The sequence below is a fragment of the Carica papaya genome, chromosome 5, assembly GCF_054855325.1.
Source record: "Carica papaya isolate Zhongbai chromosome 5, ASM5485532v1, whole genome shotgun sequence".
NCBI lineage: Eukaryota > Viridiplantae > Streptophyta > Magnoliopsida > Brassicales > Caricaceae > Carica > Carica papaya.
In genome coordinates this window covers 42390127-42404544 of record NC_142313.1, presented here as the reverse complement: position 1 = coordinate 42404544, position 14418 = coordinate 42390127, and the positions used below count along the sequence as shown (strand labels likewise).

Below are 14418 nucleotides of genomic sequence, written 5' to 3'. Positions count from 1 at the left end.
TTACAATCAAAACTACATCCATTTGCGGATTCTTTTCCCAAAAAATTTGGTTAATCCATAACACGCATGATTCTTTTTTTCTGAGAAGACAGGAAGAAGTCTAAGATGTCAGATATATTGTCAAAGATGGCAGGTATACTCAGTGCCTTATTATTTTGATAAGTGCAGAACAAAGTATAACTTATCATCTTCGCCATATTTTCATATTTGATTTTTCATGTTGCGTAATTCAACTAAGTAACTAGTATATATTCTGGTTTTTTTTTCCCCAATTAGCTGGATGTTGATTAATCTCTGATAACAATTGGTGCAGGATGAATAGCAATTAAACTAAACTTGTCCCGTAAATAATTTACAAATAAAGAAAATTTAAGTGAGAAATTGAAGAATAAAGATAGGCCAGAGAAAACTAGAGATCATTGTGAAGAAATATAAGAAGTAAAACGAAAGAAATGATAACAAGATGAACAACCACAGAAAGATAACAGAAAACAAATACTCTCGTCGCCGTCATTTCGAAGGAAACCTGTTGAATTCGCTGGATCAAAAATACGAGTAAAAGAAAATGGGATCCGGTCATGGCCATGTTTTGGAGTTCTCGGAGAGACCAGCAGAGCTACCACAACAACCAGAACAAGAAACACCCATTTTTTTTTTTCACCACTATAGCCATTTCTTTACTCGAGTGATCAAATCTTTTGAGCCAGGTAAGAGGTAAAAATAAAAGCTGAAAGAAAAAAGAAGGGAAGAAGAAGAAGAAGAACAGAGACAGCCAAGACATTAAAAAGTCAACCAACAAATTGAACGGCCTTACGCAAGGATTTGAATCCTGAACAAAATATTATTTCGATTATATGTATATAATAAAAAATTTGTATGAAACTTATTTGTAACTTCGTACTTATGTTTACTTGCAAAATGGTGTACGTACACGAGTGCTACATAAAATAATTTCACATGAAATTTTATTTAAAATTAGAATAATATATTTCCAGTTTCGTTATTTTAATATAATTGATATATTCTTTAAAGTTAATTGCGGATTTACATATAGTTTTTACATTATTTTTGAAAGGAGAAAATAGCTATAGTGCTATAAGTCATGTACGGATCTTTTTATTTTAAAATTTAAAAAAAAAGATAAAAAAAATGAATTTTTAGAATAATTTAAATTATTAGAAGCTTTTATAAAAGTATTATTTAAATAATTACAATAATATTTTATCTAGGTTTTAAATAATAATACATCAAAAAATAAAAAATAAATAATGCAATTAGAAAAATAATCAATTTCAATTTTTAAAATATCAGGGTATTTTTTCAAGTGTTACTCAAAAATTTATACCCCGTAGTACAAAAATAATACATTCAAAAATTTAAATGGAGCATAAATTGATGAAAAGTGTGCATATATATATATATATATATTGAACTAAAAAATTAATTATTGAAGATTAATGAATAAGTTATTATTAATCATAAATTATCTTTAATTAATTATACATGCACCCATTTGTAGTGCAAAGCTAATTAATTAAGAGAAATACAGTCGCAGTCTCTGCAAAAAACCATGCATAATAGAAGAATATAATTTCTCGAAAATATAAAAATTAGACTTCTTATTATCAGAAGAAGCCTGTGTTTGATCGCGTTGACCATCATGTTGACGACGAGGGTGCCAGACGAACGCACCCACCGCAAACTCCCTCTTGTACGCCAAGTCGCCGTCCGTCGGCAGGCCGTACAACGCCAGTAGCCGGTCAACCTCCCATTCCGCCATCTTCTCGTACTCCTCCTCCGTGTAGCTCGGATAGTGAAGTGGAATCATCGAGAAACCACTCGACGACGTCGTTTTACTCGGACAGCCTTCAACCAAAACGTCGCCGTTTGCGCTGTTCCCTCCACCGTCTGTTTGTTTCTCTGTGTTACTGTTTTCAACACAATCTTTCTTTCTCTCTTGCTTTTTGCGACGGTGATCTTCGTCCATGAACAGCCGGGAAAGCCCTCCTATTACTGGCATTTTGTTCAAACCCTAATTGATCACTAACAAGATCTCCATGGTTTATATATAGATACATGTGGTTTGTACGTATGTATAATATATATTTCGTATCTATATACCTCGATAACGAATAAGGAAAATAAATTCACAAGCATATATTAGCTTTCCTTTTCCTGTTTTGGGATTACTCCTATTGGAAAGTGAATCAGTACTATAATCACACCTCTATGTGTCTATATTCGCATTTCAAATATTTCCATTATAGTTTCAATCAATTCTTTAATTTACTCCTACAATATTAAGTCAGTAATATTTAATGTAACGGTACCATAACACTTTTGTTATTTTATTAGCTTTTTTTTTTTTTTGTAGTTCTAATTATGTTTCATAATTGTTATCTCTTATTTAATATTAAAATTTTAAAATTAAAATTAATTTATTAATAAATTTACGAACAAATAGTAGTGAATACTGAACTTTTTAAAGTATTATAAATTTTTTGAACAAGTCTAAAAAATATATAAAATTTTCTTATTTACTGACTTCTCGACCTAAACAGAATACACAAAACTTTACATGATATGCACATGACGGATACGTGGACGTGAATGTTCATATGGCATCGATGTAAAAAGAAAATTTACACATTCAATATTCATGCGTACTATATTTAATGTGATTAGCCGTGTTCTTATTTCAAACGTTTATTTAGATTTTAGTTGAAAGTTCAAGACTAATATTTGAACAAAAAATAACAATCAAGTCATTGTTCTTATTCAAAGTCGATTATTCTTCTTTACAAAAGGAAATGATCATCTTCAAGTTGTCAAAATATTTCTTTACATTTAATGTAAGTTTAAGGATTTATACAACTATAAGATATTTTTTAGAATTGGAGATAACTCTTTCACCTAAAAGTATAATCTCTCTCACTGACATTATGTATTACAGGTATTGCAAAACACTAATTTTCTCTCTGTCAAGTCTTCTAAATTCTCAGTGCATCTCAAATTTTCTCTCAATAATTCTGATGCTAAGTTGTTTGAAGATTATTCTTAGTTTCGTTGTTTAATCGGGCACCTATTCTATTTAGTTATTTTTAAACCATATATAATCTTTTTACTTTAAAAGTTGAGTTAATTTGTCTCCAAGTCAAGTGAACATTATCTCAAATCTACTCGTTATTTATTATATTATCTTAAGAATAAGTTAGATTACGATCTCTTTTTTTTTTTTTTTTTGCAAATTCTCATTTTCATCTCTAGGCTAATCAAATGTTAATTGCACTACCTACACTAATTCTCGAAAGTCTGCTACTAACTTCTATATTTCTCTAGGTGACTCTTTGATTTCCTAACAAGCTAATAAGCAATTTACTGTGTAAAGATTGTCTGTGAAAAAATTGAGTACTAAACATTAGTGCCATTACCAGTGAACTTATTTGAATTCAATAATTGTTTTTTGTCTTCGGCGTTCATTTGGATGCACCTGCAACAATCTTCTATAATAATCAAATTATAATTTACATTGCAACTAATTCTACTTTATATGAAATGACTAAATATATCAAAATAAATTGTCGTTTTATTCCTAAAATAGTAAGTCATTTAAAATGGTTCAATAATTAAACTTTCATTAATTCTTTTTTTTATTTATACATACAAATAAGAAGTTATGATACAAATAGGTTATCAGAAGGATAACCACAAAAAATATAAAATTTCTCTATAAATTCTTTATCCTCGAGCCTCTCGATTTGTTATCATATCTCGAGATGTGAAAAGGAAAGATTGGTTTGATTGAGTTCTTTCTTCTTATATCAAAGTATCAATTAGTTGATTTGTTCACTGAATTTGTTTCTTCTCGTTTTTTTTTATTACTTTCTAAGATATATTCATTATACATTTTAAGAGAGTACATCGTTACTCCTTAATATATATATGAAAAATTGTATATTTATTCTTATCGATTAAGAAAGCATTAGTCATTTCCCTATTTTTCCTAATAATTATGTTCATATATATTTGATTCAATTAATTTATTGATTAAATATTTTATTAATTTACTATTTGATTTATTTACTAATTTATATGTAAATCATTCTACGAAATATATATATATATATATTGATTAAATATACTTAATTTTTCACGTGATTTATTTATCAATTTGTTTAAAAAATCAAATAAACATACATTAAAAAAATTAAACGGTCCTACTCGATCTGGGCCGGACCAGAATCCAATCTATACTAAATCGAACCAAATATGAAATAATCCGGTTTTGGTCCAGACGTCTTTCTATCTTCCGCTCGACCCGGTTCGGACCGGCTCCATTTATAAAGAGGAAAAGAAGACTCGTGATTCCCTGTTCCTGTCTGGTTTTTGTTGAAAAAAATGGGAACAGATAGGAAGTCGAAAGAGAAGACGAAAAGCAAGGAGAGACATTATTCGTCTGCATCGGAAGGTTCTCTATCGTTCTCTCTTTCTCAGCTTCTCTGCAGATAAAACTTTTAGGAACAATAAATTGTTGTTTTTAATATTAACAAATTTGTTTCATTTTTTTCTCTCCTTCGGTTTTGCAGCCGCCAACTTGACCTTTTGTTAATCTGTTTCCTCTACGTCCTGAATACTTTAAGCGTGATATCTTGATCTTATTTTCGGTTGTTCTCGGCATTCTATCAGAGTTTCTGAGAATTAAGATTAGTGTATTTTTGGCATTTAGGTTGTGCTCATAAGACGGATTAAGAGAAAAAGCAAGGAACAGAAACTTAAAAATAATTGTTAAGTTTCTATGGATTTCAAATTTTAATCTCTCTTATTTTCCTAGACTTTCGTATCTGTTAAATAGTCAACAATGGCGTGAGATTAGTACAGTTTGAGGAATTAGCGTCTCGCGAGTAATAATTTTATTTGTCCGTTTATAGATGAACGGAAAAGCAAAAGGCATAGAGCAACAGAAGAAAAGGAAAGAAAGAGCAGAAAGAGTGATAAGAAAGAGAGAAAGGACAAAAAATCTCACAGGCACCGATCTGATAAAGGTACATGAACGTTTGGGTTTGATGGTTTCTGCATTTGGTTCAAATTTTGTTTAGTTTTTAGTTTATTCATTCACTTCAAGAGTAATTTTAAGCTTGGGTCGCAATTTTAATAGCCTCAATCTTTATGCTAGTCTTTAACTAATACCACAAATAATTCAAGTCCAAAGCATATGAAAATTGTAAAGTAAATCTACTTAACAAAACTATTTTACTAATTAAGTGAACGAACTAGATAGAAATTGAATAACAATTTAGCCAAATTGCCCCTTAATGGTATAAAAAGGAAAAAAAAACTGTCCACTTTATGTTTTATCAGTATAAATAACTGGTACTTCAATATGTCCTTCAAATTTATACAGATGAAATACATCTGCTCTCTGTAGGTGCATGATTGTATCTTCAGGAAGACTTACACTTTTTTTTAAATTGGGGTAGGGGATAGGACTCAAACTTGAGTTGCCAACTTTGAAATGAGAGTTGTTATGTCATCTAAGCTAGATGCCCTTATGAAAAACCTGTATATCTAAGATTTCCATTTTTATTGGTGTTGTGAGAGAATTTTTTGGTTGTTTAGGTTGTCTTGTTTTTGGTTATATACTGTTCCATCTTCTCGGGAGTCCTAAGAAGCATCTAGCACAGCTGTTGTACATTTTTGTTTTACATGGAAAGGATAAATTGAATGGGAGTATGCCATCCTTAATGCCATTATCTAACAGTCACTGCCCCATCTTCCTTATGAGTCGACAAAGACTCAAAGAGACATCTGGATTTTTCTTCATTTTTATTTGAAATGGTAAGTTGAATTCGAAGTATGCCAGACCTAGCACCATTCAGGATAGATGTCTGCTAACATTTGGTTCTTGAACTATTAATGTACTGCTGTTCATTTAGTGGACGGCATGATTTGATATGCTTCATCTGCATCTCAGTTTTCAATGAACCCCTCTCCTTAAACTTGAGTAGAACTTTTTTAAAATAAATAAACTTGAGTAGAATTAAAACAACTACAACAGATCTTCTCTGCATTTTTTTTGCCATTATGACTGAAAATATAGGTTCAGATTTCCGAGACAAAAGGGAGTTTACTTCAGAAGTTTCTCAGTTGTGTGATGCAGAATAAGAAGATTAGTAGCTATTTAAATAGAAGACAGAATACACAATGATGAAACAAGAATTCGTTTCCTATTATTTTATTCTCTATTATCTTTTTGTGATTGTTCATCTTGTTATTAATCTATCTTACTTATTTCATTGATTTTACTTCTTATATTTCTTTGCAGTGATCTCTAGTCTTCTCTGGCCTATCTTTATTCTTCAATTTCTCACCTAAATTTTATTTATTTGTAAACTATTCATGGGACAAGTTAGTTTAATTGCCATTTATCCAGCATCAATTGTTACCAGAGCTTAATTGTTATCCCCACTTTCCGCTAAAAACTAAAAGAAAAATAAAAAATTTCACATCACATCCAGCAAATTAAAAAAAAATATCTTGCAAAAGAAAAACACCTAATTTACATTCCTGCCTTTAAACAGAAAATATATTATTTTAGAACAGTTTTTCAGTTAGAGAAGTTTTAGGAAGCGAGAGAGAGCCGAGAATGGAAAGAACAGAGGAAGAATTTACAGAGGGAGAGAGCAATGAGAGAAGGATGGATAGTGGAATTCATCATATTCTCATAATTCCTTACAGCCTACATCATACCCTTTATACAGTAAATTCTAGTGCTATCATTGGATATTGGCAGGTCTGGTACAGCATATTTGTCACCAGGTATGGAACCAGTACAATCCTAATGACTAGGAGCGAAAAGAAGAAAAAATAGAAATTCTAAAGGAAAGCTAAAATTTCCAACATTTATTTGGCACTGTTTTCGTTCTAACATCTTTTTGGTACTTTTTTTTTTTTTCATTAAGTGGTTTATCAGTTTTTGGTGATTGACTAAATGCTCAAATTGCTGTTTCCTTGATTTACATTTGTTAAGTGCAGTCAGTCGATTGCTCATATCCACATTTAAGCAACAGAATGATGCCATATTGACATTGTTTTATTTACTCAGAAAAGAAGCACAAAAGTAAACATGCCAAGGACAGTCGCCATTCAGTGAGTTTTCTTATTCTGCATTGCTTGTTTTAGTTTTTGCATATCTTGTTTTGTAATTTAGAAGTGTACCCCAGCAGCTATGACAATTCAATAACTACTAAACTATAGGTTACAAATATTAGTTCCAGGACTTCTATAGTTTAAAATTTGTATGATATCAACAATATAAGTTTAACCGTATCCCTGTTTCTTTTGTACTGTTCTTCTTCCTTTCCTTTTGGAAACATTTGTAGTGTTCTCTGAAATAGCATCAATAAATTTAAGTATCAGCTTGCTGACAAAAATTCCACCCAGGAAACTAGTACAAATGTACCTGATGTGAAACAAAAATAACCAGAGTATATAGCTTTACTTTTTACATAGTTGCATCAAGCAACATGAAAACTGAAAATATGAAAATATGCTAAAGATGATAAGTTATACTTTGTTCTTCACTTATCAAAATAATGAGGCACTTAGTACACCTGCCACCTTTGACAATATATCTGACAACTTATACTTTTACGTGTCTTTTCAGAAAAAAAGGAATCATAGATGTTATGCATGGAAGAGAAATAGATAGTATTGAGATACTTTAAAATCTTGATTTTCGCTTGTTCTTTCCCTTCAATAGTGACCGTACAATTGGTAAATTGAAGAGGGAGCATCAACAAAGATTAGGGGGTTTTGAGATCATGCTGAGATTTGACTGGTTGCAGATAATTTTGGATAGTTTGTATAGTACTTAATTGCAGTTCTCTAAGAGAAACATCAGGTGTTTTTTCTTTGAAATAAAACATCAGGTGTTTTTTTCAAAATATTCAAAGCCACACGGCCTTCAATTATATAAGTCCTTGAAAGATTTGAGTTTTTAGAAAATTTGAAGTCAATATTTGCAAGCATGCTTCCTATAATGCATTAGTGGTGTGGTATGCTAACCAGTCAGCTTTCCCATCTTGAAAAATGAAAGTTGCATGTCGTGACTTACTTGCAAAAAATATTATGACTTCTTTCGCTTGATACTACTGTTTACTGGAACTCACAACTTTCCTGATGGTTTCAAAGGCTTGAAGAATTAATCACTGTTTATTTTATCAGACTCCTATATGTCTATCAGAAACAGTGACAGCTGAATGATGTAAAAGCTGCAAACAGAAAAGAAAAATGCTGAACTTTGTGTGGGAACATTATCTCTGTGAAGTGTATATTTAAACACAATTGAGTTTATATTCTGTTGCGAAAGGGAAATGGAAGCTTATGCATGTTCTGATTATAATGGCTATGTTCGAGGCAGAACACTTGATTTTATTTATTTCTTCTACATTTTTGTTACTCTTATTTCTTAAAAAATTTTATTAGGATCTAATGCTCCCACTCATGTGTGAGCGTGAAAAAAATCTGATACATAATACTTTGCCATTCATCAGTTGACAGTTCACTGTCTTATCCCTTGCTATAACTATACACTGGTGGACTCTTGATGGGTTAGGGAAAAGTTTTCTACATTTATATTCTGTTTAGTAGATTATAGCGAGTCATGCAATTACTGCTTATCTGCTGGGTCAAGTTCTATTCCGCTAATCTCAATCTTTTGTTATACATTTATTTGATCAGAAACACGAGTTTGCAGAGCTATCCACTGATGACTACTTCTCTAAGAATAATGAGTTTGCGACATGGCTGAAAGACGAGAAGAGTTTATTTTTCTCAGATCTTTCCTCCGAATCTGCACGGGAATTGTTCTCAGATTTTGTCAAGGTATGGAACAATGGGAAACTTGATTCCAGATACTATGATGGGATCACAACCGGACCTCGAACAGCCCATAACTGGAAAATCAAACAGTAGCTGAAAAAAATAGCAGTAGCATCCCTGCTTGGATTACTTTTAGATGTTTGATGCAGTTTGTTTATATGATACTGTTTTGCTTTGTAATTCAGTAGCAGCCTTGTAATATTTAAGTATATGCTTCTTTTTTTTTTTTTTAAGGAAAATTTATCATTTAAAAGGTTTTCTCTAAGAATCATTTGAAATTTTCCCATGTTATATTGTGATAAAATTCTAAAATATGTTCTTAAGGATTAAAAAAAAAAACCCATCTGAGTATTTCAAATATATTATATTCGTATATAATTTTGTTATCTTAATAATTTAACATATAAAATTTATTAATCCGACTTTATATATCAAATGTAAAATAAAATTGTTTAATGTTTTTTTTTTTAATTTTGTAACAATAAATTTGTATTTTCAATTATTACAAAATAACTTACAACAAGGACTAATCTGAATTTAACTTAAAATTAATTTAAAATTGGAATATTAATTTTATACGAAATTTTATTAATCTAAAATGAAATTAAATTTTTAACCAACTCTTTCTTCTACATTTGAAAGGCTTGTTTGTCTCCTTCCCTCTGCTCCAGACAGAGACTCCCTTTACCAACACGTTGACACTCAGAGCTGGCTAGCTGTTATACAAAACTTTCGTCTCTTAAGCTCAAACCCTTACTTCCCGTCACTTGTCTTTCAATCTTTCCTTGCCAATCCCTCGTCAAGCTTCACTCACTATGCGCATTCCAATGCCCAGAGCAAGAACCCCGGAACCATGGCTCTTTTCCCCTCTCAAACCACCCGGATCCCCAAATCTCCTGCTTTCCTCAAAAGGGTTTCTCTCAGGTCACCACAGAATCCACTGGCAAAACCTTACACGCGCTTTTTATCAAAGGTTTGCTTCCTGCAAGTGTGTTCTATACTAACACGCTGATTAATATGTATGCCAGGTTCGGTTACATCAGGTGCGCTCGTTATCTGTTCGAGGAAATGCCTGAGAGAAACGAGGCTTCTTGGAATACAATGGTGTCGGGGTTTGTTCGATTGGGATTGTATCATGAAGCCGTTTGTTTCTTTTGTGAAATGGGGGGTTATGGCGTAAAGGCAAGTGGGTTTGTAATTGCCAGTCTGGTAACCGCGTGTGATAGGTCAGGTTGTTTGTTTAGGGAGGGAACTCAACTTCATGGTTTTGCTGTTAAGTATGGTTTGTTCTCTGATGTTTTCGTGGGTACTTCTCTTTTGCATTTTTATGGAGCATACAGATTAGTAGATAGTGCAAGGAAGCTCTTTGAGGAGATGCCGGATAAAAATGTAGTCTCTTGGACGTCTTTGATGGCGGGTTATTCAGATATTGGAGAACCAATGGAAGTTATGAGCATATATAAACGTATGAGGTGCGAAGACATTGACTGTAATGAGAACACTTTGGCTACTGTCATTAGTGCTTGCGGATTGCTAGAGGATGGGTTATTGGGTCATCAAATAATGGCGCATGTTCTGAAGTTTGGATTGGAGACTAATGTTTCCGTTGGAAATTCACTTGTAAACATGTTTGGTTGTTTAGGTAGTGTGGAGAAGGCCGGATATATATTTGCCCACATGGGTGAACGTGACACGATCTCATGGAATTCAATGATTTCCGCAAATGCACATAATGGTTTCTATGAAGAATCCTTAAGGTGTTATCATTTGATGCGTTGCGTTCATGGTGAAGTAAATTCTACTACTCTTTCAACTTTGTTATCAGTGTGTGGTTCAGTGGATAATTTAAAGTGGGGTAGGGGTTTTCATGGTATAGTACTTAAAATGGGACTGAGCTCGGATGTTTGCATTTGCAATACTCTTGTAAGCATGTATTCTGAAGCTGGAAGATCTGAGGATGCTGAGTTGGTGTTCCAAGGAATGCAAGAGAGAGATTTGATCTCTTGGAATTCTATGATGGTCTCCTATGTCCAGGATGCCAAGAGCTTGGATGCCTTGGAAATTTTAGCTGAAATGATATCAACGGGAAAGGAAGTGAACTACATAACTTTTACATGTGCATTGGCTGCATGTTCAAATCCTAAATTTCTCATTGAAGGGAAGATTCTTCACGCCCTTATAGTAGTTAGCGGATTATTTGAGTGGCCAATTGTTGGTAATGCATTGGTTACCATGTATGCCAAAGCTGGTATGATGACAGAAGCTGAAAGAGTATTGCAAACAATGTCCAGGCATGAGGTGGTAACTTGGAATGCGCTTATTGGTGGCCATGTTGAGAATGGTCAAACGGATGAGGCAATGAAGGCTTTTCAGTTAATGAGAAAAGAAGGTATATCCGCAGACTATATTACAATTACAAGTGTTCTTGGTGCTTGTGTGACTCCTAATGACTTAAGGAAATATGGGACGCCCATCCATGCACATATAGTTTTGACCGGATTCGAATCAGATAAATACGTGCAGAATTCACTTATCACAATGTATGGCAAATGTGCTGATCTCGCATCAAGCAAATACATATTTGATAGATTAGCTCATAAGAATTCAATTTCATGGAACGCATGTCTTGCTGGAAATTCTAACCATGGCCATGGAGAAGAGGTTCTGAAACTCATTGTGACAATGAGAAGTGATGGAGTGGAATTAGACCAGTTTAGCTTCTCAGAAGGCCTTGCTGCTACTGCTAAGTTGGCGATGCTGGAGGAAGGTCAACAGCTTCATGGTTTGGCAGTAAAGCTCGGGTTTGAAGCCGATTCCTTTGTTGCAAATGCTGCTATGGACATGTATGGTAAATGTGGAGAAATGGATGATGTGTTGAGGATACTTTCTCCACCAGTGAATCGCTCACGCTTATCATGGAACATACTAATATCTGCATTTGCCAGACATGGCTATTTCCAGGAAGCTAGGGAAACTTTTGATGAAATGCTCAAAATGGGGATAACGCCAGACCATGTCACTTTTGTCTCTCTTCTCTCTGCCTGTAATCATGGGGGACTTGTAGATGAGGGTCTTGCATACTACTTTTCAATGAGTAAAGACTTTGGTATCCTACCAGGAATAGAGCATTGCGTGTGCATAATCGATCTTCTTGGACGTTCAGGAAGACTGGACCAGGCAGAAACTTTCATTGCTCAAATGCCTGTTCCCCCAAATGACCTTATCTGGCGTAGCTTGTTAGCAGCATCTAAACTACATGGTAATTTGGATCTTGGGAGGAAAGCTGCTGAACGTTTATTAGAATTGGATCCATCGGATGACTCTGCTTACGTTCTTTATTCCAACGTTTGTGCAACTACTGGAAGGTGGGAAGATGTAGAGAATGTTAGGAAGCAAATGGGATCAAATAACATAAAGAAGCAACCGGCATGCAGTTGGGTGAAATTGAAGAACAGGGTAAGTTCATTCGGAATTGGAGATCGAACACATCCAGAGACCAAAGAGATATATACAAAGTTGGGAGAGCTTAAGAAGATGATCAAAGAAGCTGGTTATGTCCCTGATACAAGCTACGCATTGCAAGATACAGATGAAGAGCAGAAGGAGCACAACCTCTGGAACCACAGTGAGAGACTTGCTCTTGCATTTGGGCTGATTAACACTCCTCAAGGTACAACTATTAGAATTTTCAAGAACCTTCGTGTCTGCTGTGATTGTCATTCTGTTTACAAATTTGTTAGTGAAATAACCAGGAGGAAAATTATATTGAGAGATCCTTACAGGTTTCACCATTTTAGTAGGGGTAAATGTTCTTGTTGTGATTATTGGTGATGATGCTTACTTACAAGCTTGACATATATATAGCACAGAGAAACGGCGGGTATAGGTAGAGTAGAGAAGTAAGCAATCCCACCCAATATCAAATAAAAAGGAAATGAAGTTTCCTACTAATCTTTGTTTACATTCATTATATTAATTAATTCATGTATTTAATTCTAGATTAATCTAACTACATTAGAAATGTGATACAATTTTTGTGCCATTAGAAATTTTCCTCATCTTATTATTTATTTATTTATTTTTTGTGTTATACAAGAAACTTTACTTATTAAAATTGAACAAGAAGCATTCAAAAGAATATAAAAGATAAAAAGTCAGCTTTAGCTATCCTAGCAAAAAAAAAATAAGTATGAAATTATTTATTTAGAAAGCTAATATTACGTTGTATATACATTTTTTAATAAATATTTTTATGTTCACCCGTCTTTCCTACTTTTTTGTCCTTATGTTAAATATTAACTTAATAATAGAATGCATTTTTATTTCTTCACTTGAAAATTATATATTTTTATATTTAAGTATGACTATTGTAATCACAATCTTAGCTTGGACCTTCATGGATGTATATTTGCTAAAACATTCGAGTATAACCTCGTATATTCCTAAAGAGATAAATCTAGGAAGTTTCAAATCATATGATCCTATTCCCTCTTGGAGGCTAATTATGTGATAATTATGCAAACTCTGCGACTTCAAAAATTAATATGTTCCGCACTCTCGCGTGCACGTGATCATACTTTTCATTACTTTGATCAGTTTTAATTGGATTAAAGCTTTAATAGCTTCAATTAAAACTTCATCGGAAGAGACTAAACTATTTCCTGCTCTGTTACCCTGTTAACTTGAATTTCAATGATGAACTAGTGATTTTTTGTTATCTCTACTGCTTTTCCTTTAATTTAAATCCCGTTCATCTACAGAACCATTACCAATCTTTTTGCATGCCAAGATTAAGTTCATGTGATTTACCAAGGGCCAAATGTAACGGGCATTAACTTGGAAGGAGATCATTTGAAATGCTAAAATGGGAGCTTGAGATGCGTAGAATATGAGATTGCACAGATGAACACTGAAAATTATTTTGTTTTTGACTTGTACGATTCTTTTCTCGTACATGGTGTCTTATACACAAACGTAAATATTATTGTTGAAGTCACCTGTTTGTAAGTGAAAAATCTTTATTAACATTGAATTTTCTTCCATAAAATCCACGTGCTAGCAATGTATGATCGAACAATATATCATACACGACCAATATTTCCCATGTACATCCCATATTATGTTATAGTATAATTATATTTTTAACCCTGCAATAATATAATTCATACATTTACTCCTCTAATCAAGGGTGTATATCCTTCAATTTACATATATGAATATCTAGACTCAGAACAAAACCCGTATTAGAAAAATATCTGCCTTGCTCTTTCCCTCTTAAACATGCAGAATATGTCTCCAATTTCCATTTGAAAATCGAAGATCAAATAAAATCTACGAAAGAATTTTCACTCAGTTTAAAGTCGCCCAGTATGATGCGAAATCAAATAAAATCTTTCAACTCATTTTTAAACCAAAAAAGAATGTATATTGATTATAATTTTAAAATACAAAAGAAAAAAGATCACATAAATTCTCCTAATTTAAATACTAGACAATGAAAATATCAGCAGTTTGAACGAAAATATGTCCTTTAAAGAA

General features: G+C 32.8%; 2 protein-coding genes across 3 annotated transcripts; both read left to right on the top strand.

Moving 5' to 3' along the window:
• Positions 1 to 4339: 4339 nt before the first annotated feature.
• Positions 4340 to 9133, top strand: SCI1 (splicing regulatory glutamine/lysine-rich-like protein). The gene is made up of 4 exons (XM_088221130.1): positions 4340 to 4468; positions 4929 to 5042; positions 7103 to 7146; positions 8740 to 9133. The coding sequence occupies exons 1-4, from the start codon at positions 4399 to 4401 to the stop codon at positions 8971 to 8973; spliced, it is 462 nt and encodes a 153-aa protein (XP_088077256.1). The 5' UTR covers positions 4340 to 4398; the 3' UTR covers positions 8974 to 9133.
• Positions 9134 to 9487: 354 nt separating this feature from the next.
• Positions 9488 to 12954, top strand: LOC110816860 (Tetratricopeptide repeat (TPR)-like superfamily protein). 2 transcript variants are annotated; one of them, XM_088221129.1, is made up of 2 exons: positions 9488 to 9804; positions 9909 to 12954. In XM_088221129.1, exons 1-2 carry the CDS (start codon positions 9734 to 9736, stop codon positions 12709 to 12711), a joined length of 2874 nt encoding a protein of 957 aa, XP_088077255.1. In that variant the 5' UTR covers positions 9488 to 9733; the 3' UTR covers positions 12712 to 12954. The 2 variants fall into 2 exon arrangements, with proteins under 2 accessions (XP_088077255.1, XP_021900900.2); XM_022045208.2 differs by having other exon boundaries at positions 9766 to 12954.
• Positions 12955 to 14418: the final 1464 nt, after the last annotated feature.